Genomic DNA, 25,987 nt, shown 5'->3' with positions numbered 1-25,987 from the left:
ATTTAGATACAGTGTATGGAGTTCTTAGTTATTACTAAGTGCCACAAAAATTATGGAAATGAAATTCTTTTTCCTCGGTGGTTTTGGTTTTCCTGTTTAAAGCCTTCCCTGCGAATTAATTCTTCTCCAGTGAAAAATGACAGACAGTCTTTTCCATGAGAAGCCTGTCTGTGACTGGTACACTCTCTCACACATGGACAAGAATTCAAAAATACATCAGCTCTTTACCCAATGATTTAGAGCTTTACAACATCAGTTACTTAAAAGTATCAAGGTAAGATCCCTTTATTGTAGCAGGGAACTCCCATTGGAAATGGCTGTACTCACCATATTGAGTGACTGTGGCAAAAGTCTAAAGCAGAGATGATTTGTCGGAAGAACTTCCTGGCTTCTTTTGGTGTCAATCTTCCCTTTTTTACGAGATAGTCGAAGAGCTCCCCACCTGACACATGTTCTAGCACCAAATACCTAGAAAAACACAAAGTCAGGATTTTTTAAGTACATGCTCACACCAACCCCCTCACACTCACACAGTTACAGACAAACACTTCTGTTTATACGTAGTCAAGGGGAGCACTTCCAGAAATAACAGTGGAAGAGAACTGGCATTTTAAAAACAGGAGTTAATATGTTTAACAGTGGTTCTGCAAACTTCAGACCTGCCATTGTTGGATTCAGTGTCCAATAGCATAGCAAGACCTAAGCAGGAAGCTAAAAATTACTCCAAAGACCAGGATGGGAAGCAGAGAATAATCAAGTATAAGCTTCCACAGCAGGTCTCAAGGCTACAGTGGAGTAAGACTCTTGACCAAGAAGCCTCAGGTCCTTTAACCAAGCTGAAAATTCTTTTATAAAACAGCTGCAGTGGCAAAGCTGCAGTCAGAACCAGACAGATGTCAACAAACCAGAATGACTTAAGAAAAGGGGAACAATGTACAATATTAAACAAACAAACAAACAAACAAAAAAAGAACTACATGTGTGTGCAGTCTCTATAAAAGCTTAGCTTTTGCTGCTGAACAGCAGTGATTGGCTGGAGCAGCTGCCTGGCCTTGCAACTCACAGGTGAAAAATGTGGCACTGAGTGAATACATGTGGCACAAAGGGGGCCTAGGAGCAGGAAGGGAAACTCCTGACCTCATACAGCACTCCTGGCAGTCACAGAGTGAAGAGTGAAACCTTCTGGAAGGAAAGGACTTGCCAAGGATGGACTACCTTGCTGTTTTAAATAGGGCTAGTGAAAGGCAGCCAAGCAAAGGAAAACTGTATAAATCTCTGGAGATGTTGCCTAATAGTGGGAGTGACAGTTTTCCCAGGGAGGTGGCAGGAACACCATCAATGGAATCCTTTAAAAATAAACAAGTTGGAGTGTACTTCTCAGTCCCTGCCTCCCAAGAGTGCTGCAGACCACACTGAACTGTATGTGCACCATGATCTCTCAACCCTCTGCTTTACAGCATAATACTTTTACTACCAAAATTAATTAAACTCCTCAAATTTGAATAGACAATGAAGAATAATTAATCCAGGATACTGTCAAAATTTTCTGTACCTCAAGCAGCATAATCTCCAAGGAAATTTCTGAATTTGAAATGAAAAGTGGGGAAAATTAATATAAATTGGGGGTCTTAATTAGCCCTGTTTTCAATGTTTCCAAAAAGCTAGGACAATAGAAGGACTAAAAGCAGTTGTGAGGAGAGTAAAGCTTGCTCAATGATAATGGCATTAGCCTTGAAGTTGCAAAAGTGGGACCTGAGCTCCTGGTCCATCATCATCATCTCCTGTGTAACTTCCATGTGTCAGCTCTCAGCTAGCAGAAGGAGAAAGCACTTCCCTGACTTACAGAAAGACAGACATTGGTATTGTCTTGCCAGCTAAATAAGGACAAAAAAAAATGGACAAAACCATAAAATTATGAACTTGAGGGAATTAAAATTGTACTTTTGCATTTTTCGATCAAAGTCAAAACAGTTACAAGAAACATAGCAATATTGACTTTTAAAAATTAAAATCACTTAAAAAAGAGAAAAATCTTAACTTGAAAATCCCATTTGGAATGTGTGGGTTATCTTCTTTCCCAACAGATGGGTAGTTGCCCAACTGTCTGCTGGGTACACCCTGGTAATTTGGAGAGCACTGTTTATAGACATGACATTTTTTGAGCAAGTCATTCAAACACAGAAGAAAGCTGATATGCAGCAGCCACGGGCACTGGGGTGTCCACACTGTCAATCCTTGGTTCCCAAACCCAATCCTTGGTTCCTAAGCCTTGGCTAACAGACAGTCTGGTAAGAAGGTTTGCTGTGGAATTCATTCTCCCTCTCATATTAGAGACAGATATGGCTAACTATCCAATATGGCAGACCCAATTCTGGCACAGAATCAATCCTAAAATTCTACTTAACAGCTTGTTGTCTCACTGTGCCCAGAAGAAGCTGGATACAGCAATGCATCTTGCCCCCAAAATTCAAATTGCTAGCTGCTTTTTTTCTGGGAGATATCTTACAAAGATGACTGCAGTTACAGATACAGAAAACCCTCCACACTGGCTTCAAACAAACAGTTTTTGAAAAATACAGACCCAGCATTTCTGTCACCCACAGCAGGAACTGTGAAGCAATTTATTTTCATCAACTTCATCTTATTAAAAACATTCAACAAAAATGCACTGACACGTTGTATGAAAAATAAAACAAATTGAAAGACAGGGAACATTTACAAGGTTATTCATTTTTTGCTTGCCACCTAGAAGCACTAGATATAATAATGGAAATGAACAGGGGAGAGCATTTGAAAAAGATTTGTGCCTATGACAAGTCAAGGGACACCGAGAAGCATGAGAGATGATGTATTCTGATCTGACAAAGCCCCCAACGTGACATGAGTGAGAAGGACGACAAACACATTCCTCAGTGCTTGAGTGCAAGAAAGAAATGCTGCAGGGATCATTCCACAAGCACTATGTGACTAAGCTGCAGCTAGGATTTGTGAGCTCAGGTTGTTATCTGCCAGCCCTATTCCCTCCAGTACCTTGTGCATTTTTCTAGGAGAGCCCCCAGCTAGGAGATTTTCTGTTAAACAAGGGCATAATTCAGCACCTGCCCCTATCTCTGTGTAAGCCAACATTCTGCTGGCACAGGACATGGCACAGTAGTAGTACACTTGTTCTTTCCAAACAGGCCGACAAGAGGGGTTTAAACATTTCCAAGTGTTGCACTGGTTATAAGCACCACTGGATAGCTACACAAACCCCACTAAGTGCTGCATGTCTGTATCTACCCATCTGTGTGTGTGAGAGTGTGCCTATGACTTTACAGAAGAAGAGAATAAACACTCTGAAAAGCCAAACAGAAAAAGCAAAGCAAAGGAAGAACGTTATTCCCTGGGTTGGAAAATAAGGCACACAGACACTACATCTTTCCTGAATCCATGGCAGAGAAAAGAATCCAAATCTTCTGTGTTCACATCAGCATCTAAATTTCTTTACTTTGGCAAAGTGCTACAGGATTGGAAGTATGCTAATGCCAGCTCTTGGAGGATCTGGGAGAAGGTAAATAATATGTAGCCTGTAGGGAAGAAAAACACTAAGAAGCATTTTCATGAGTCTGTCTTTCCTTTTATCTTTCCCAGGTATGACAGGTTTTCACTTCATTATAGTACTACTTTTCCAATTTATTCTAAGCAAGCAAGCAAGTTCTGAAAATCCCAGAAGAGTAACCAGAACTTCTCTCCTATTACATTTAGAGATGAAAAGCAACTTATTGGTGAATGAAGTTTTGGGGTTTTTTTATTCTGTCTATGTAAGATTAACAGCATCAGTCTTTCTTCCCATGGTAAAAATGTAAGAAAACCTGTGAATATATGTGGCACCTCCTGCAACAACCATTGCAAGAAGGTTCAGGGAAAGGAGAGACCCAGTGTCTGGCAGGCAGTGTGCACACTACATGCTGTGATGATACAGACAGGAGCTATGTTAGGACAAAAGACTCTGCCAGAGCACCTAGCTCTCACATGTTGGATGCTCTGGACACACCCTAACTCTTCCGATCCTTGCCTTTCACATGAGAGAAACAAGTTTTGACAAGCGTTAACCTCCTTTTCTTTACTGATAGGGAACTGTGAAGCCAAGTGACTTGTCCAGGGTACAGTCACCCAGTATCAGAGCTGGGATTAGCACCTGTGGTCCCTTGTGCCTTCTACTCCATGCTATCCTCCAATTTCCCCTTTGCCTGTGAGGACACTGAAAAAGCCAGAAAACAGCAGGGTTCTGCAACTCAATATGAAGGCAAGTGTATGTTAAAAATAAAGTCTCAATTACTTTTTCCTCACTGGATATATTCTCTAGGAGATTGCAGATATTCTCACAGGCTGCAGCTCACTTTTGTACACACCAAGGTTTGCATCTTGCATTATTTTCTCATGTCCCTGCTACAAGCCAGGACATGAAACTAAAAATCTCTAGTTGAGTTTCAATGCTTGAAGGAGAAAAGACTTTCCTCTTTAAAAGCAAAGAAGCTGAATACTAAATACAAGAATAATTGTGCTGATTGGAGATGAGCAGAGAGATTGCATCCAGCAGCATCTCATCCCTTTTACCATCTTTCCATCTGCATCCCATCATCTCCACCTTCTCAATAAAAGATTCTGAGTTCCTAACCTCAAATGACCCATTACAAATAATCAGAGATGCAAGCTTAGAATAATCCTAGGTTTTTTTCTTTTTGGTTCATTTTATTTATTCTTTCAGGAGCCAAAATAGTACATCATCAGTTCTCATCAGCTCCTTTCTGAAGGCTGGTTTTTGCTGTGATGCTTGACAGCAGCTTGGACTTCCCATTCCCAACAGTTGCTTTGTGTGTGAGATTGTAAACTGGTACTGTCCCGTTCTTATCCAGTGCCAGTACAGCAAGGACTTCTTCATGATTAGATAGGTTGCTGTTGCACTACAGTCCTATCACTTAAAACATAAAAAAGGACACTTTTTGTGGTTATTTCTCCTTTCCATCTGGTGGACTATGCCACAACTTCTCAAGAGGTACCTTTGCCCATGCCCTAGGGAGCTTTGAGGAATAACTCAGAGAGCCCTCACTAGCAAGGCAGCTACATGCTACCTCCGAATCAGGATTGTAACTAAAGAAACAGGCTGGCTCTGAGCAATGCCAGGAAAAATGCTGTTAAAGAAAGACTTACTGGCATGGAGAACACCAGGACCAAGCACTACCAGATACTTCTGGCAAAATAACAACAAAAAATCCAAATGCAAACAAACACATCAGTTATGATCTGTAAAGAATGAAAAACTGTCTTTTAGCCAGTAGCAAAAATGGTGTGAAATGCTAAAATTCTTGCCAGATGGAATTGCCTGCAGCAGCCCATTAGGGGGGTATGCAGCTCTTGTTTTCTCAGGACAATTTACAAGATACTAACAGCTACACCAATTATGTATTTATTATTATAAAAATGTTAAATGGAGAGATCTCTAGATGAAAGCTCATGCTGAAACACAAAGTATTTCAGATAAGTATTACAAATGCAAAAAAATTAAGATTACCAAGAAACACTCTCTAATGCTCTAGGATGGAGCATTCACACATCTTGTTTTAGTCAGGTAATAGAAGGTTTGTCCATCAGTGCTTGCAATTAGCTGTCTGTTAGGAAAGCAGTTAATAATTTATTTTTTATTAAGTGATATGACATTTACACATATAAAGCACAGCTTTTCTTAACCTAAACAAGTAGGTTTTCAAGTTGTTCTTCTATGTAAGCCTGAATGTACCACTGGGTACCATCACATATCACTGAGCAATGTCCTGCAATGTCCTAGAGCTTTAACTATGCTAGAATTTCACTAGATATCCACACAGCCCTTGTTAGTTTTTAAGATGTATGGCTTCAGCCATACACTCCAGCAAGATGCAAAACCCAGCTGCAGTTATATAGAAAGAGATACACTCAAAGACATAAAACATCAGGCAGGAATCTCCATCATAAAGACAGATAAGTCTTTAGTTCTCGTCTGTCCTGATGCTTGTTGTGCCAACAGCTGTAAAACTCTCTTAAGTTTTGCCCCAGAATTAAACACAGACTGGAGTGGCTGCACCACAAATGGTAGGGTTAGCACTGCCACAACCTTGATGAACCATGGGCCATCTCACAGTTAACCTGGCAGATGATTCACAAGAAACTGGCTACTCCTTGTGACTAATTACTTTAAGAGCTAGAAAGCTCACTACATTTCAAAGGGACCTGTCTTAGGGAACAAGAGACCAACAAAGAAAGCCTCTAGAAGAAAAAAGAACTGGTCGTTCTCCTTCCAGGCTACCACCCTACTTGCAAAATGTCCTTCCATACATATATATGGTTGAACATATATGTGGCAGGGAAGAGGTTAAAAGTTGCCCAGGCTGACATGCTCTGCATTTCTTTGACAGCTTTTTCTCTGCACTATTTACTATTGATTAAATAATCTCTATCAGATATGAAGCCTCTTGTTATTGGCACAGCCTATAAATTATTCAGAAGTTATATAAATTCTTATGGCGGGCATGAATTTTTAAACCCTTATTTGGCACTGGGCCAGGAGCTCTGTATTTTTTCTTCCCCTCTTGCCTGCAAGAAAATGTGCATGTGTTAGATTTCTGTTTTCTAAAAGACAATTTTAACTCCAGTTTGCATGTTTGAATGGACATTGTATTTGATTGCTGGTTACATTTGGGCTTGAACAGGTTGGAGCTTTAGGGGAAAAGAGGTAGCAAGAGATTATGCTGCTGTGCTCTGTACCTTTGATTAATTTGGGATGAAAGGTGTTTTGAGCAGTACCCTCACAGTGTATAGTCATGGATGCCAAGGCACTGCAGCATCCATCCTGTATGGGCACATGATATGGAATGGATTTAGCTAGAGGGATCCTCAGCACAGGATGGGCAGAGCTGAGACAACACTCATCAGGTCACTGCTGCAATTCTGTTAGTGACTTTACACTTCAGGGCTTTCTTCTTCAGAGCTAAGTGGCCTTTGGTGTAAAAAACCAGGGCCCAGACACACACAACACTGCCTATCAAAGTCTAAAAGAGAAGTCAGGCATGACAATGTACTGTGGCTCTGAAGCAACATCTCACAGAATTACTCATGTCAGAGAATTGCTCCACTATGGGCTTGCTTTTCCCCATGCCCAGCATCACAGCCTGGATAGTGTCCAAGCACACATGTCAGTGAGCAGAGGATACAGTCAGGCTTTTGGGCAGTGCTTATTAAGACTTTGTTGCACAGGGTGCAGCATTAATCACCACCAGCAGCTCTGCAGGCCCCGCTTTGTGCCAGGCTTGGTGTTCCTCTTGTGAGTGAGTGGTCACACCCTCCACTCCTACCACTGGCTGGATTTGTTCTGGCTACACATGCTAGTCATTCCAGACAGTCCTAAAACAAGTCAACAGCAGAAGAAAAGGGAGTCAAAGTAGCTGGTTACAAATATTTTCCTTAGTCTAATCAAGGCTCAGGTAGAATGCTATTCTGCCTTCCAATCCTGTTTTATTTTCTTTCCCTGTATCACAGCACTTGACATCCCACAGCTTCACTCCCAAGGTGCACATCTACCATAAAATTAATTTTCAGTGCTGAGCCTTTAGAGCCACTCTGACTTTCTGAACTCTCCCTCTACTTTAGAGAGGTTTCCCTGCAGATGGATTGAATGGCAAAGTCTTGGCCTACCACTAACAAGAACACACATAACTTTTTTTTAATCTTTTTGCATCTTCTGGCATCTCACAGTAAGTTTTCACCAAAAATAAACAGAATTACAGGAAAACCCTGCAGGAGAGGACAGGCAGCACAAAGGCCTCTGCAGACACCACCAGAGCTGTAAGTCTTTGACTGCTGCTGCCACCTGATTTTGTATGAGCCAGAAACGTGAGTTGTGCACAGCTAGGAGGACATTTTCATTTTCTTATCTGGCTCATTGTGATGCACCTTCATCTCTGAAATCAGGAGGTGGTGTGTTGTGTACATTGAAATGAGATTTGGGCACTTGCCCAGTGATAGCATTGTACTGATGAAAGATGAGAAAGGCACTTATATTTGAAAAAAGTGCTGAGGAATGCATGGCACACTTCAGAGAACAATTGTCAAGGTGTCCACTCCTTTCAAAACAGATTCTTGCTTAAAATGCTGATCAAACTGGATGACAGAGATGTAAAATAAATGCTGCCATAAAATTTGAAATCTTAAATGTGAAGATTTGAAAGTCATCCAACATAAATCCACATATATATACACAAATATCTGTATGCATCTTGACATAGAAATTTACAGATATATATACACAGACATCAATGGAAAGTGAATCAAGAAATACCAGTATTACCATCTGAAAGAAAAGTGCATGGAGTGGTTGTAGTATGTATTTTCTTTTCTATTTTATTTCCACTACCCACCAAGCTGCTGACAGCTGAAACTAAACAGTTAATCAAATGAGATCAAAACAGATAATGCCACCCCTGTTGGGACTTCTGCAACAGAACTGTATCAGTCAGCTCAGTCCCCTCTGGAGAGGGAAGCTTCATCTCCTGTGGACTGTCTGATGGCCCTTTGCTTGCCATGCTAGCAGCTCCTCCAATAGGGGACAACTGCTTTTCCATGATCCAAAGAAAAGTTGAATGTAGTGCATAAAACACAGTAAATAAAACTCTGTGTTGGGTCAGCTCAGGAAAGACCTTTTCTATACAGGGCACAGAGAAAAGAGGATCATCACCCCCAGGTTCACACAGCTCACCTGCAATGCAGAAATCACCCAAGGAGTGTGACCCTCCAGTGTATATTACAGAATACACCAACATTTTGTTATTATCTGTTACTGCCTTGCTCCTTCTCTTAGTACATGCCCCATCCTGGAAGTGTTCAGCATCAGCTTGGGTGAGGCTCTGAGCAACCTGGTCTAATTAAAGGGAAGGGGGGGAACTGGATGATGTTTAAGGTTCCTTCCAACCCAATCCATTCTGCAATGATTCTATGATTTGTATTTCCCTAAAATTCCTGACTGTCTACATTTCCTTAGTCAAACTGACTGGTGCACACACAAGTTTTGGTAGCCCACTGATCATTCCACATACCAGGCTACTATGATTAATTTTGATCTTTAAAAAAGGGAGGATGAACCCCCATCCTGGCTGTTTTGGTCTATTGACATTATATGATAGGAGAGATGGAGGCATTGATTGTCTGTAGCTATTTCTAAATTATCTATTACTGTGGACTCCCAATCTTGCTTGAAGGCCATCAGTGTGATCATACAACAAATATGAAATAATTCAACTGTCAGTAATATTGCTTATTTAGCCAACACAATATATATCTGAGACTGTATGTCACTTACAGAGAGCCACAGTGCCCTCTGTTTTCCCCCCGACACCTAGATGTGTAGTCCACAGTCTTACTAAATAAGACAACTCAAAATGATGGATAAAGAGATGGAATAATAGATTTCATAGCTATTCCCACCTCTCCAACTATCTTGGCAAAAAGAACCATACCAAAATAAACAGAAAAAGACTACTTGGCTAACACAGGTATGCTAACAGATTTTTGTTATTATTTTTAAAAAATCATTCTCAGTCTTAAATAAACTGTGGAAAAAGGATTTGATTCATGGTTGCATTAGGAATCTACTCAACCAAAGCCCCTTGTCACAAATTAAATCACAAACTAAAAGTCAAACATGATTTGTGAAATTAACAGTTATCGAGGAAATGCTCCCCAGTGCTGCATTGTGATTAGTCTCTGGCTTCTGAAATATCACCCATAATTCATGAGCTTCTCTGAAACCATGCCACTGCTGCTAGTGCTGGGATGGCATGCATGATAGAAAGGTGCTGCCACAACCCCAGAGCAATCCCTTTCCTGATGCTGGTGAGAACCAGAGGTCACTGTGTCTTATTATTTGGGAAGGTCCATGCAGACACATTCTCAGCCCCCACGCACTGGTAACACCTCATCCCTCCGCAGGCACTCTCTTCCACCTCTCAGATTTATCAAAGGCCACAGCTGTTTCTAATTTTGAACACGGAGGCTTGGCAGAAGCTCTGCATTGTGCCCTTTCTTTAAAATAGCGACTAATAAAAAATGAAACTTAATTAACAGTCATTTGTTCTTTCAGAGTCAGTGTCTTTCAGCAGAGGGATTTGGTGCCTTTGCAGGGGGATGCAGACAGCTTAATCTTACAGGCAGAGGAGCTACAGCACAAAGCAGACTTAGTGATTGTTCAAGGCTAAATGGTCATTGGCAAAGCACGCTTTGGAGCCCAACATTTTTTTAGAAGCCAGGATATCCAGACATAGCTTAAAGATATGGGATGCTTTCCTTTTCAAGGTGATTTTCATCATGAAGATGTTGTCCTGCCAATAAATGCAGTATTCTTTTTAATAATAGAGTAACACCATTCCCACTGCTTTGAGTGCGAAATATTTTTCACAAGGAGCAAAACAGCCCCCAGTTCTTACGCGGTAAAGAAGGAAAGCTCAGGTTTTGGCTTTACAGGCATTCAGAGCAAGAAGAAAGCTTCAGCACCTCTACAGCCCATCCCCTTGTGGCCTTTCTTCTGCTTGTATTCTTACATTATCACCACTGCCACCATCAGCTGTTTGCTCTTTTCATGCAGGAGTGCGTACTTGTGTGTGTGTGTACCTAGGGTTACACAACACAGAAACCAACATAACAAAGAACATTTCCTCTCTTTTAAGCAAAAAAGGGGTCTCCTCCCCTCTTTCACCTTAATACAGAGAAAATATCCTCTGCCTCTCTTTTAGGAAATTAAGGGAGAATGTACTCCCTGTAAGCCTGATTTCCCTCTGCTGCCTGTCTGCACACAGAACAGATGTGGGCCTCTGTCTCATCTGTGGCAAACAGAGCTTCATGGAGCCATGACCATTTGTGCCACTGAGGACCGAGCATTCAGCATGCAGCTCTGAAAACATCTGAGCCAGCCTCCACCCAGTGCCTGCACGAGCTCTTTCTGGCAACTGCATTCCACCTCGGATGGCAGGCTCTGCCCCAAAGGAGGAGGGGGAAGCCAAGGGAAATTACTGCCTGCTCTACTAAGCTAACCCTTAGGCAGACAGGCCTCGCTTCTCAGAAGAGGAATTCATTGCTCCAGTATCACGACTGGATGAATAGTCCATGAGGGACTGTTACCTCCATTCAACACACTTTCTTTGGGTAAACAATCATTCCCTTCTTGTGTTCAGACACTAAAAAAGAGGTCACCAGTAGATGGTGGCTTTAAAAAACTGTTAAATCTTTTTTAACCACTCTCTTCTACCTGTAATAACCTGTTAAAAAGCTGGAAATAGCAGAGTTCCCTACTGGGTCACCCTTTTCTATTTGGAGAACATTGATTTTTGTCCTGTTTCGCCATGATTAATGTGGCCTGTTTGTTTGACAACAGATACAACGTATTTAATGCCCTAAATCAAGCTAAAGTGATTGTCTATGGACAACATCCCTGTCTGGCACTGCTAATGATCTGGAGAAAAAAAATCTTACAAAAAAAAGCTTTGCTACGCAACTGCCACTGCAGAACCATCAGGGGCCTACAGTGGCCTTTAAAACCAAAATCTGTAGCTGATGGGACAAATTTAAAACACCTTTAGTGAGAATTGAGGGTTTCAATAAAAACTGTTAGACAAAGGAGGTTATCCAAATTATCCACTCTAAGTCTGTTACAGCTTTGATTCAAAATGGTTCCAGATCTTACAGGTACAAGGGAAGTAGTGGAATCTTCATTCCTGGAAGTGTTCAAAAAACACATGGATGTGGCACTTGGGGGGCATGATTTAGTGGTGAATATGGCAGCATAGTCAGACAATGATAAAATTTCCAAAATGATTCTAAGATTCTGTGAAAGTACAGAAATTAACATGAGAAAAGCCAGGGAAATAATGAGTGTTCATTCCTCATCCAAATACCAAATATTGCACAGACACCAGCAGAGGGTGAAAACACACCTAGTTCCATTCTTTCAGAAACGTACCAAGTTCCAAAACCCCTCCCTTCTTCCCTCCTTCCCTTCCCCTTCCTCTGGCAAAAGCCAGTAATACCTACAAATATTTTTTATTTTCGTAAACATCATGCAGCTTTAAAACATGGGGATGTTCTATCAACTTCAGGATGGCTATTTCCCGCTCCACCTGGAAGAAACAAAAAGAAACAGTGATTAGAAGCTTGGTCTTAGAATACATTAGGTATTGTCACACATTTTCTTCCCATTTATCCATTTTCCACTCCTCCTCATATGCAGAGGATACGGAAAATTGTAACAATGTATCTTATTTAGCACTTACATAATTTAAGAAAAATTCAATTTATTCAGCCTCAGCACTCCCTGCCCTGCAGAACCGTAAACCAGCAAAATTTCAAGGTTGAAAGAAAAGTCCCAAATCTACCAAAGAAAATTAGCTGTGGGAGTTACATGAGCATTCAAGGCTGCTCCTGCCTCACAATCCAAAGCCAGTGACATATTCTCAAAGTACAGAAACTCTAAGATGTCACATAGGGCTCTCCTGACCTCCCACAGCCACAGGTATGACTGCTCTACAAACTGCATTCTTAATTAATGCTAGAAACTCCCCATCCCAAAGAACTTGCCATGCATGTGGGGGAGAAGATGAACAGCAGTGTGATTTTAAAGCTCCAGAACTGAGGTGCAGAAAGGGAAAGAAATATAAGAAGTGACATAAGAAGTCCAAGGCAGAACAAGAAATTAAACCAGATTACTGGAGACGCAGTGCTCGGAGCCTTAAGCGCAAGACTGCGCTTTCCCTCAATTCCCAGGCTGCCCAAGTGTGGCTACTTCCAAGAGCAGCTTTCAGTGCTGAGTTAACAAGTTGTGACTAAGTCCCTGTCATTAGTGCAAGCCCTGTTCTCACCCAAAATTCCTATTATGACCACTAAGGGTATTCATTAGAGATGGAGTCAGTGCAATTCCTCAGCTGTTAGCAAAATCGCTCTGCTGCTCGAAACCACACTGTAACTGCTCTGATTTGACCTAGACTAAGTCGAAGGGAGTTAATGTAGCACTGTGGAGACTCTGGGTATGTGAAATAAACAATGCAACAAGATGCAGTGAAAGCATTGCACAGTCGGGCATGCCAAATTTCAAGGAATCCACAAAGGCAGGAAAAAGACCTAAAGAAGCAAACAAGGACAACCAGGTAGCATTTTTTCCAGTCCTTTAAATAACTGATTGTCCCAGCGCTGCTATACTGACAGACAAACCATGAACGAACTACAAAACCATCCCTTAATGTCTCCCCTGCAGAGATCAGATGAGTAATTAGGAACTTGCCCTAGTACACCTTTAGTTCTTGATGTCCTTTAACTTCCTGAGAGAACATCCTCTGCTGAACACAGACAATTCCACCTGAATGCCAGCAAGATCCTCTGCAGGAAATTAGAAAGTGGCAGTTTGCAGCACCCTGCAGAGGAGGATTCCCCAGCATGTTGGTTATCACCCTAGATCTCTCTTCCTCTGCAGCATCACATAAAAACAGCAAAGGCAACTTTTGCACTGCATCATCCTTAGCCTTCCTCACATACCAGGATGGAAGAAAGTATATTTGTACATGTGCCAATCTCAGTCTTTCAAAGACACTTATTCCTCTCTGCAGAGTCAAAAGTCATCTGAGAGATTCCACTTCCACACTTGGGATCTCTGAAAATAGCTCCTTCAGAGAACTGGGGAATGCAGTTAAACATGTATGTACACAGTTCAGCACTGCTAGGAATTCAGTGATACACAGTGCTTGATGGTGACAGGTCTGTGGGTGTTAACTTACTCATGACCAGCACTCTGATGAAAGCTAATTATACAAACAGGAAGCAAAAGCTGGGTAGATTTCAACTGTTCAGCTATTTCACCCCAGACCCAGGGGGTAGCTAGCTTATTCCATTTTTGCCTCCTCTTCAAAAAGACCTGTTACTCTTTTCTCTTACAAGATATGCACTGATACTTGCAGAGGGCGTGTTCAACGCTATAACTGATAAAAGTTGGATTTGCTTCAAAAATGAGGAAAAACAAAACAGAAGAAGCACCCGCTCTCACGACACTCTCCCAATAGTACTGAGATTCACCATCAGCAGCATGTACTGCAGCTGCTCAGAAACTGCAGCTCCAAAGGAATTCCTTTTGGATGGGGAAGTACAGGTATTTCATGGGGAATGTGACCAGTGCACTAGCTGTGACAAGGATAATCCAACTCCAGTATTTCTATGAAAAATAAAATTCCCTACAGACGAGCTGTGTAACTGCATTGGTGTTTCACTTCAGAGAAACCTCTTGGTTGGTTCAGTGGCAATGTAAGCTCAGATCAAGTGAATGATGGATGGCAGCATCCAGTCAGGGTCCTGCTTGGTTACTGTCCTAAAGCATGAGAAGAGGCAGTGACTTATGGCTACCACTTGGAGGAGGGAATTCAGCTACAGCACTGTGTGGCCTTTGTTTGGTAACAGACAATCAGAATAGAAAGGCAGTATCTACTTATGACCTACAGATTTACTCCAGGAACCAACTGAAAAGAATTTCCCCAAGTTGCTTTTCTTTCATCATAAGTGTGTGAGTGTAAAAGGCTCTATGCATATTAATTCCTGGGAACTAAATCCTAGGAGGAAATACAGTTTTGGAGGTCTCAATTTCAAGCCAGGTATGTCAAGAGCATCTGTCTTGATGTGCCTGGCAGCATTTGACTGCAGTGTGTTCAGTTCAGTGGTGTGTTGTCTGCACCAGTCAGCTTTCCACAGCCTGCTACCTCTTCTATCTGTAAACCAAGGACAAAACTGATTCACTTATCTCAAGTGAGATGTTTTATGAAGGAAAAATGTCATCACTCTACTTCTTGTAGTCCAGGACTTTGACCCATGTAGAGGCTCAAGACGCTAATGGTTGTATTACTTTAGGATTTAGAGATTCCAGGTTCTCTAAACAGCAGTCTGATAAAGCTCATCCTCAAAAAACCTCACAGCAGTGTCCTGCCTCTTTCTGCTTTTAAAGCAAAACAAGAGTTCAGAGAAATATACAACAGACCACCTTCTCAGAATTAGTGCTGCAGTCAGTACTGATGGGTGACTCCCCTGGATCCTGTTAATTTTTTATATGCCTACAAAGAAGGCAGTAATTGATACAGGCTGGACACAGACTGAGATCTCAATAGCAATGTCACTGATGCACTGCTCAGGAGGACATAGGAGCCATCATGTCACTAGGAAAGGAGAGGTATCTGAACTCATTGGCAAAATAAGAGAGGCCTGAAATAGCATGCAGCTTTGCCCTCTCCCCCAGAGCTTTGCCAGCCCCTGGCATGGCTTTTTTTGCGCAGCCCTGTGTTTGCAAGCCATGGAATGCTGTCCAGCTCCGAGCTGGCAAGGACAGGGGAGAGGAGAAACCCTGCAGGGGTGTTTGCTTTAATGCACATGCAATTATCAGAAAGCAGGGCAAGCTCAGAATAGCCTGTCTAGGGAGGCTCAGAGCCTGTGATAAACAGGAGATGTGGAGAAACATTTGCCTAATGGTTAAAAGAGAAAGGAATAAAGCAAAGCTTTTCTGTTACATGAACGCTGGGTCACATTACAGGATCCCAACTAAAGCCAGGGTTGTCTCATTCCGTGGTGGGCTACTGACTGCCTTGAGTCTGGGAGAAAGAGCTGTGAAAGGCTGTGCAGGGCAAAAGGAGATGCATTGGTAATGTGTAGCTGTGCAGGTGCCATGCAGGTGCCAATTAGAGGTTCTAAAAATCTGTGCAGGAGGTTGATTTGACAGGATGCTCCAGTGATTCAGCTAATGACAAAGTGCAACACGGGGCCCGTAGAGGAATCATGCAATACTTTGCATCCCTCTCCTCCATCTCTACTTCACTGTCATTCTCCCCCAGAGGAAATCACATCTCTCTGTTTTAAGCCCATTTTGTCAGAAAACTTGCACTGGCAACAAGTGCTCTGCTGTCTTGCCTTTTGAGTCAAGCACACAGGGTGTTAATTCAGTAAGAAGGCAAGGAGGGCAGGTCAAAGGAGCCTGATAGTTTGTCTCGTGAAGAAGGAAAGTTTCCTTTCCTCTTGCATTCATTAGCTCAGTAACTATTGCGTCACTCATGACCCATCTGCTCCTTGAAAAATGAGGCTCACAGCTGTTTCATTTTACCAGGCTGTGTTTTATCTACCAAACCTGTGCAAGCACTGTGCAACAACCATTGTTGCAGTTTCTCAAAGTACCCCTACATGCACAAGGCTGGGGGACAGCAGATGACATTTCTCCTTGGAAGCTTTGAAGCTCACCAGCAGCACACCAGAAAGCCCTCTCTTTCTCCACTAGCATCAGTGGCTCCCATATGGCTCAAAACCCTGGCTTGAGAAGGAATTCCAGAGCTGCAGAAATGGTGAAGGGCAGCAAAGCCCTGCAGGATGCCAACATGTTATGATGTTTTTCCTACTCACAGAGCAAAATGGTGCAGGGAGGGAAGTTGTGGTAGGTTTTCTTGTGAAAATCAAGCTCTCTAATGTTGACCCTACTTTGAGGTAACTAATGAAATACTTTTCAGAACTCATGGCTGGTCCCTCAGTTAGGAGAAACTCATCCAGGACATGACCTTTTCTGATTTCAGAATTCTCTACACTCAGAATGAACTTCAAAGGATACAGAGATTTGGCTGCTTATCCAACTCCTCAGGCTAGAACTCAGGTTGGAAACCTTGTACCAGAGCAACTACTTTCTCTAATGTCTGGCCTGCTGTGCAGTAATTTGCATTTCCATGATGAGGGCACAGAAAGCAGAGTAAATCATTCTGGTATTTCACTGAGTTGAAGTGGCAAAACCAAAGGCCACTTCATAGGAAGAAACTAATATTAGGTTCTCTGAAAAGTATGTGTTCCTGCCATAGCAGAAATATCACAGCAAAATACCTGAATTTTTATTAATTTGGTATTTATGCTTTCATGTTGTGTGGGAGTGAAAGTTAAAAATGGTGAAAATGTCTGGCTTTGGGTGAAGACTGTCTAGGTCACCTGTCCACTCTTGCCCATAATGACAGAAATAGGCTACTCCTGAAATTGGAAGAGAACAGCATTAAAGCATAAATGGCTTTATACAACAAGTAACTGCAGGCCCATTAAGCCCTGTAGGGTCATCACTGCTGTGATGGGACATCATTCCTCCAAACAGATTAAGCCATTACCAGATCTAAGCAGTACCAAAACATCTAATGCATTATATCAGTTGCATCCACAATTCCTATGGAAGCATAAATAGAATTGAAGTGGAAAAAATATCAGGGTTTAAATGATTAAAGTATCTTCCTCTGCAGCTCTGAATTTAGCTGATTTTTTGTTTAAAATGGCCTTTCATTACCTTTATCCAAAACTTATTCAGTAGTCCATTATGAATGCAAATGGAGGACCATGAAAGTTGTGCATCTGTGGGGAGTATTTCTTGCTACTATTGTAGCCATTAACCTCACATTTCTGAATATACTGAGCCAAATTCAAAATGCATTGAAGTCAACAAAAGACATCAATTGACTTAAGTGGGATTTGAATCAGACCTTCTAATGATCATTAAGTGGTATCTGGAAGAAATCTTCTACTGTACAATTATGACTAATTAAATGTTTTAACATGAATTCAGGTTTTCTGTTAAGTACTAGTAATTACAAGAAGATTTACAAAAAGTAGATAAAGAGGGGGAAAACTAGACTTAGATCTCCATAGAATCAGACAGCTAGACAATGCTTTACAAAATAAAACAGACAAAATTACTGGAAAGCTAAGCAATTCCTCATTTTACTGAAGGCTCTATCATGGGCTCATTCCACCACAATTTTTGTTTGCATGTGTGCTTTTCAAAGCTATTTCCCCATAAATGAAAATGAAAATAGGTATGTGTGAGAAGCAAGTGAGATGCATACTTGATTTTAAAATTTGCATGTGCAGACTTCTATACCATGAAGCTTTGGGAGGGAAATTTACTTCCCACAAACTAGTATTATACCAAAATGTCAATTTCTGCTTGTCTTTTTCCATAGTCCCTTCAAAACTGCAACTCTTAAAGCTCCACTGAATTTCAAAATTTAGTATAAAATCTGAGAGTATGAAGTTCACTGGACAGATACTGTGTTAATTTTCTTGGAAATCCTTTCTGCTGTTGCCAATGTACCTCCACAACAGGATTCATGGCCTGGCCTGACACATAGATGCCAAGGTCTTGAAGGGACAGACCCTACAGGTTATCCAGCCATGGAAAATCCTATCCAGGAAGGTCACGGTTTAACTCTGTAGTTAACACCTGCCGTGCTCCTCAGGGCTCTGCCATCAGCTCCCGAGTAAACATGGCACTTTGACTTATCTGCAGCGTATGCTGCTTTAAGGAGCATCAGGGCTTCATGCAAGAGACACTGATGGGAGCTGACAAGGAGTGGATTTATTCATTCAGCACTTGAGATTATCTGCTGCCCGGTGGTACACAGCTAACGAGTGACTGACACACAAGTCTCTGCCAGCAGTCAGCAGAATGGGTCCCTTCCATGGAAGGCAAAGAGCCTCCCTGTGCCTCCTGTCACCTTCAGTGAGTGCCACATCCTGGCTGCCATCGCCGAATAGTGCAGGACACAGGGCCTGCACAAACCTGCAGCCACTCTACAAGAGAAATAACCTGATCTTTGAATTGCCTTTCTTTTTCCCTCCTTATCCTGGTTTTTAATGTTAACATACACTGTGCTTTCTATAACTCGTGCACCCGGCCTGGCATTTCTGAGAAACCTGCCACCCCCACGCAGCAGCCACAGCCAAGTCTGTGTGAACACTGGCAATCACTGCTCCAAAGCAGCACACTCAGTCCCTGTCATGTGTGCAGCCCTCCCTGCAATGCCACATCTACAGTGCTCACCCCAAATGCAGAGCTGTAAGTCTGGTCCCCCCTAGCAAGGCACAGAATCAAAAAATCACAGAAGAACCTGAGTTGGAATGCACCCCCAAGGATCCTTAAGTCCAACTCCAGGTCCTGCACAGGACACCCCAAGTGTCACACCATGTCCCTGAGACTACTGTCCAAATGCTTCTTGAACTCTGTCAGGCTCGGTGCTGAGACCACTTCCCAGGGCAGCCTGTATACAAATGTATGCTGGGCTCATTTCAGGGGCCCTGTGCAGGAAAGAAGTGCAATTCATTAGTAATTTTCCCCCAGAAGAAGTTACTTCTTCTGAAGAGAGAAGGTGGAGCCCTGAACATTTAATGCCTTGTGGGCTGCTATGCTAAGCTACAGAAATACAGCCACTCCCCTCCCCACAGAGAAATACGCTGTAAAATTACAGGCTACAGAGAGTTCAGCTTCAAACAATACAGGTGCAGAACTTCTTGTATTATTTGAGACATCACAGATTTAATATGGGCAATACCAAGCACAACACTGGAATGCTGGAGCCAGAGTGTGTAGAGAATGTAGAAGATGCTGAATCCCATTAAGGAAATATGGGCAAGCATAAAGGAGTCAGTATAGCACAGTACAGCAAAATGTTCTGCCAAAAATATAGTGCAGAGCTTCTGAGAGCATTGGTTGAGGATATGATAAGCCAGAGGGGTTCCCAAGAGCACCTAGGAATGGGACTGAGACAGTGAAGTGATGCTGACTGTGCCATGGACTGGATCCTTGAGGGAGTCCACCATCAACAGGAAGAGAAATTTGAAAGCGCAGTTTTGGAAAAGCTTCAAAGGATGATTTCTCTACCATTTCCTATGTGTCTCAACTAGCCTCTTTCTCCCTCTTCCTCTTTTTCTCCATTAGTCACGCTGGTCTTGTTTAGCTCTTTGGCATTGTCTTACACAAATGTCCTTTACATTTTCTGTAATACTTTTCCAGAAGCAATCAATGGGATGGCTGCTATTTCCTTCTCAACGTCTTTCCTTAATGGCCATCTCTGGTTCCCTGAGAAGAAATAAGGCAGATAACAAATGCTCCAGGAGAGGGCAGAACAGTTGGAGCTCTGCAGAGATTGGAGGCAGAATGCCAGACTCCATCCCTGCCTTGCCCTTCTCCACAACAAGCTGAACAACATCATTGATTTCAATGAGTGGAAAACAGATAATATGATTTTTGTTATTCTGCTGCATTCTCCTGTCATTCACTTTTGGTTGCCCCTTAACTCTTTAGACAGATATGTGTCTGTATTTGTCTGTTAGGATCTCGTTTCAGCTAAATTAATAAACTTAGTGAGATACTAACAGCTGATGTCTATAAGGGATCCCGCAGCCCAGTAGTCCCTCACAGCTGGCAGTGACAGAAACAGAGTCTGTCTGCACCAACCCACAGCTCACCCCTCTGTTTCCAAAATATGGTGTTGAAGCACAATTGCACCTCCAGAGGGACATGATCCCAGACAAACAGCAGCATGGACCTCATCCAGGAACTGCGAAGAGGCCAAGGGCAACACATAATCACAGAGTTCATGTTTGCACTTTGCTTTGCAATTAAGAGGGAGCTTGGAGGGGAGGCCTGGCAGCTGCAGGCAGAGGCACCAACAGCTGACTTCCTGCCAAAGTGTGAGGCCAGTGGCTGGATACTCAGGGAGGCCAAGCAGCCCTCTAGCACAGTTCTTCTGCCCCAGCAGGTTGCCAATGGTTTCTATCACCCTGCAGCAAAAACAGCAGCTCCCACCTCATGTGCACCAGCTCTACGTTGGTACTTCCATGTTCATTCCATCTTAGGGACACCCAAGCATTGACTGACCCCAAGAACTACTTATTCTTATCTGTGATAAGAAATCAGTCTGCTTTGTCCATAATTCTGCCCCCAGTGTGTCTCGTTAGTGACATGGCCATATCTGGTGTATCTCTGTAATGACATGAACCAGCGCTTCAGTTCCAGCCATCCCTGCCCACTGATCTGGAAGTGGGATTTTAACTTTTTCATGGAGACCCATCTCAACCACAAGCATGTTTTTTCAAATCTTGCAAAACTGGGCTGAACAGCATGGGAAATCAGCAGTAACCTCTTAATATCTTTATTTCTGCACTACCTGTTTGGATGTAGCCAGCAGCAGATGAGCTCAAAGCCTGTTTTCTCAGCTCTGGTGACTCACACAACAAAATTAGTGGCCTCAGCCTCACCTCCAGGTCAGGAGTAAAGTACTGGTGGACAGTTAAGTGGCTGTCATAAAACTTTCCCCTCCCTCACCTACAGCATCTCAGTTTGGAGAAAAGGCACAAGCTTTCATTATGAGCCTAACCCTGACACAAGAGCTCTGTCCGTGGTGCTTGTCACTTCTTCCATCACATCAGGGATACAGCAAAGACAGCAGCACTGTCTGGGAGTTTTCCACTGGGCTTTAATCTTCAAAAGAATGACTAATAAGGCAGGAATTGAAGAACAAAGCAAGAGGCAGAAAGAGAGAGGAGAAGAGGAAATAAAATTGCCTATTTAGCCTCAGTCTTGAGGCTGCCTGTGCTCACTCCCTGCCTCTCCTCAGATTCAGCCTGCAACGGAAGACATTACAGCAAGACTTGTACTCCCCTCAGTGAAGACAACATCTTCCTCTGTTTTGTACAAGCAACAGAAGCTGCAGAAAATTAGCCCATTGCTGCCATCAGCAACCAGGATCTCTCACAGCTGGGAGTTAAGAGATCAAAGACAGCAACGAAGGAACATTTTGTTTCTCAGTTATTTTATCTCTGCTCTTCTCATATCCTTCTCATCACACACCAGTCCCTTATTGCTGGAGGTGCTGATGACATCTTGCAGACTATCAACATCAATATCAGGATCAAGAAGCCTCTTGGCAAGCGAGGTTTACAAACAACATTGTAAAGAGAGCTTCTTGAGCATCTCAAAACAAGTGATGAGGATAAGTTCAGTCATTCCTTCTCCTCATTGTCTGAATCTACTTAGGAAATGAGGACTTAAGACACCTCTGGCCATATCCAGCATATGCTCTGGAGCTGAATATAATAATTTGTCACATCTTCATTATGTTTTCCAATACATTATTCAGTCAGGTCAGACTTTCAGGAGTACTTGGCATTGGCCTATCTCGTTATCTCAAAGTCTGTGGGACTCTTACTACTAATTGAGACCAGAGCCAGCCAGTAATGATTGGCAAATTCCATCTTTAAGTTAGACATCTCTAGAGATGGGTCTTGTAATATGAGGCCTGCCTTTCTATTTATGAATCTGTGCCTCAGACATTACTTCTCAGATCCTGCAGTATTTCAGAGCCATTCTGAGTTCTAATGGTGAATTCTTCAGCTTCACCACACTAAGCCATAGCCAAAACATATTCCCTACCCTAAAACAGGTCCTCTTTCCACATAGTGACAATCACTTCTGCAGTACAGTCTTGAATTACCTGTGTCATTCCAAAACAAGCTATAATGTCATGACAAGTGTTGTACTGCAATGCAGATGCACCCCCCAACACAGCATTGTTGCAGAGAGATCAGGGAGAGCAATGAAATTAAGGCATTTTAAATTTGAGAAGGTGGTCTTTTTATTATTTCTGAAGAAGTTGTGGTTGTGTATCTTCAAAATAGTCAACTTAGGTGCCATTATCTGAGTCTCTTCCCATTCCTTTGTATCTGTCCTATGTATCACATCTAACACAGAATTCACAGCTATTTGGCTTTTGATGAAGAGCAAAGATAGGATGCAACACTTTGGTAAGTCAGGTGACAACACATCGCTAAAGAAAGTGCTAATGACTCAAAAATTACATAGCCAAAGCAACAGGAAAGTTCAAACGTTTAGTAAATTAGCTTAATTCTCTGAGGACAATGGACTTGGATGGACATGCTTATTCCACTTATTCCTGAAAGTGGCAGAGAATGCATTCTAAAAAAAAAGATGAGAATTTGAAAACTGGGGCTCACTTAAATCATACCACCTTAGGCCTGTACACCTTGGGATGCTTTGGCACACATACAGGCATCCTTTCACAATCTAATTCAAACTCTCTTGCACTTGCCAAATACTTATATATATATATATGTGCAGATCAAAAAGTGCTCACAAACATTTCACTGAGAAGATGGCAGGCTAAATTTGAAACCAGCAATATCTGAAATGGAGAACTGGGCTAGATGTAACCCACTCCCACCCCAACTTTTCAGTGTTTTCTTAAAAAGATCACATTCATCAGTCAGCTGAACCTTGTTCCCAGATGTCTGGAATATATGAAAAACAACCTGTGAATGGGGGAGTTTCCAGTACTCACCCTTAAGGTCACAACAGAGTTTTGGAATGAAAAGGCAAAGGATGCTGTTCCTGTCATCCTCTCTCTACAGAAAGGAAAACCAATTACCTCTCTTTACAGGGGACATAATTAGCTCCCTTCTTTCCAATGGAGAAAGCCTTTCCCCTAAGCTTATACTGCCTCCCACACAAACACAGGACAGACAAAAAAGCAACCAAAATCTTGCTGAGGCGGATGCCATGCTGAGGAAACCCAGCAGTAACCTCAGATATGAGGAAACAGTGCCTGTGCTGTGAGGTTCACGTGTTGAATCCTGGCTTATGCAAACGTGTTTGTGAGCAAAGCAGCACAGAGATGCTCTCCTTGCACCATAGAGAGCTCAGAGTATCAGCAGCTGGTAAGGAATTGTGGTGATTTTAGGAGGCCATCCCTCTCTTCCCTGCAGAGATCTACACAACTGTTAAACAGTTTTTCCCTTCCTTGGTAACAGTCTTACTCCAAGCCAATTGGACAACTTGAGGGTTATCCACAGTTCTGTCCTGTCCTTTGGTATTATTCTGCTGCCCTGTATTTAGAGTAGGACAGTGTTCTGTATTCTGTATCATACAGGACAAAATTCCTGTATGTAGAGTACGACATCCAAACTGGGAGCCTGTTCTTTATTTTAGATTGCATTCCTTATGCTACCACAGAAGCCACATAAAAACAACCACATTCTATAAAATCCTAGGGACTGAGAACCCTTTTTTGGACTATTCCTGCTCTGCTAACGTTTCCAAATTGTTTCCACATTGTTAACTACTTTTTTCCTAAGGCAAAGTGATTTTCCTGGCAATTTTCCACACATTTTCCATATTCCCTTCAGGATGGCTGGGGACTTGGAACTTGTAGAAAATGTTTTACTTCCATTTCAAGAAAATGTTTGAAGTGCATGCTTAGTCCACACCATGACTCTATAGCAATAAAAGCAATAAAAGACAGAGAAGTGATGAAAGAAAGTGAGAAAAAAAATCACCTTGCAAGACGTAGCAAACCTATTGGAGAGTAAATACGTTTAATTGGAAATGGTGGCCAATGTGAATGTTTTTGGTGGCCAACCAGGAAGCTGGGATAGTCTTTACTTCTGACCCATTAAACATGCATTTTGCAAAGCTACATTTTTGATGAGATTCCTTTGGACATGTCTTAATCTACTGTCGTTCCTCTTCCTTCTACAGGAACAGTGACCTGTTTGAGAAACCTGAGATGTCTCCACAGGGTATAATTTAGCACTCTCCAGGCTTGCCAAGATCCCTAGAGCTCTCTTGTGTCTCTCTGATCCCTTATCTTGCTCATGATCTGCAGAAGATCAGTCACATAAAGCCCACAGGAGAGGAGGCTGCTGCCTACCTACTGAAGGCCCGAGTTTGTCACTTCTACCTTCAAACAAATGAGCAAAGCTTCACTTACAGAAAATATACAGAAAGCTCTGATACACTCCTATTAAGGAAATATGAAGCAGTTCTTTATATCTGAAATAAGCAAAAGATGAAAAAAATCAAACAGCCCTCCCTCAAAACTGTTCTGAATATTTTTAAATAAGGCAATGTTCATTGGAGAGAGAAAGAAAATGTGTGGTACATGGCTGTGTCCTCTCTTTGATGTTAACTGTAATGGCCCTTCCTCATGCTTTTCCATTACAGGTGTGGATATTCTCCAGGACTCCAAATGGAAGTCAGCACTTCCAATCAGCTCTTTAATGGGATCACTCCAATGGTGATCTCCTTTAGACCTGAGGATCCACCTGACCACCCAGTTTGCTGCAAGTTTCTTCTGGGAGAAGGGTCTGATGTTATAAGAGAAGCCAGGACCTCAGAGGTGACACAGGACTGCAAGAATCTGCAGAGGGTTTACATGAATGAATGAGTTTGAATTTCAAATGTAGGCCAGAAGCAGCCCGCCCAGCCTAATTTTTTCTCCCTTGTACTGTTTATTCAACCAAAAGGATTTTCAGATGACCTGAGGGGATTGCCTTCATGGGTGAGTGTGCATTTTACCAGAAGACCTATTTGGCAGAATGGCTTTTATTGTAAGCATTTTGGTTCTGTTGCTCCCGCCACGTGCTGCTTTTCTTGGCCTTCTGGTAGTCTCCAAATCCTGTGTGAACTTCCCTTTCCCCAGCACACCAGGGATCCAGCAGATGCACAAACTACAGAGTTGAACAATCACTTTACGCCTCAAGCACTGCCAAACAGTTTCTTGCGCAGCTTAGGAGGGCATGCACTGCTGCTCTGCTACAAAAAAACAGGGTGCCCTTCTAGAAACACCTTCATTTTGGTTGAAATGCCACCTGCATTTTACAGGAGTGATCCTGAACCAGAAAAACTAATCTGGCAAGGAGTCAAAATAGGAATTGTATTTTATTTTTAACTGAGGCTGGAGAATTTCCTTCTTTCCTTTTTCCCTTCCCCTTATGACACCTCTTGAAATAGAGTTGCTTTCCTCAGCCCCAAACCCACCTAATGCCAAGGGGTCAAGCTATGATTCTCGAGTCCTTTGTTCACCTAAACAGTATGGGGGCATGAGATAAGCTCTTGTTGAAGCCACCAGTGATTAAAACATCAGCACCATGAGGAGCAGCTGCCTTGTGTGCAGTCAGCTCTGTGAGCCAGCCCCAGTCCTCTAGGGGAGCAGCCCACCTCTCCAGCTCTGCAAGGCACCCTGAGCTCTGCTCCTCACACCCAGCCTGCCTGCTCATTAATCATCTGGGACGTGTCTGCTTCTGCAACAGCTGCAGACAC

General features: G+C 42.5%; 1 protein-coding gene across 10 annotated transcripts in view; it reads right to left on the bottom strand.

Moving 5' to 3' along the window:
* The window catches only part of BRSK2 (BR serine/threonine kinase 2), a 304,344-nt gene that overhangs the window by 92,649 nt on the left and 185,708 nt on the right, over positions 1 to 25,987 (bottom strand). For all 10 annotated transcript variants that reach the window (XM_058027269.1, XM_058027271.1, XM_058027274.1 and 7 more), the window contains exons 3-4: positions 12,091 to 12,176; positions 328 to 468 (exon numbers count right to left, since the gene is read on the bottom strand). In XM_058027269.1, coding sequence (XP_057883252.1) covers positions 328 to 468; positions 12,091 to 12,176 — 227 coding nt within the window. The remainder of the gene's footprint in view (positions 1 to 327; positions 469 to 12,090; positions 12,177 to 25,987) is intronic.

The sequence above is a fragment of the Melospiza georgiana genome, chromosome 6 (assembly GCF_028018845.1).
Source record: "Melospiza georgiana isolate bMelGeo1 chromosome 6, bMelGeo1.pri, whole genome shotgun sequence".
Classification (NCBI taxonomy): Eukaryota; Metazoa; Chordata; class Aves; order Passeriformes; family Passerellidae; genus Melospiza; species Melospiza georgiana.
Note: the sequence above shows the minus strand (reverse complement) of the source record. Positions and strands in the feature narration are given on the sequence as shown.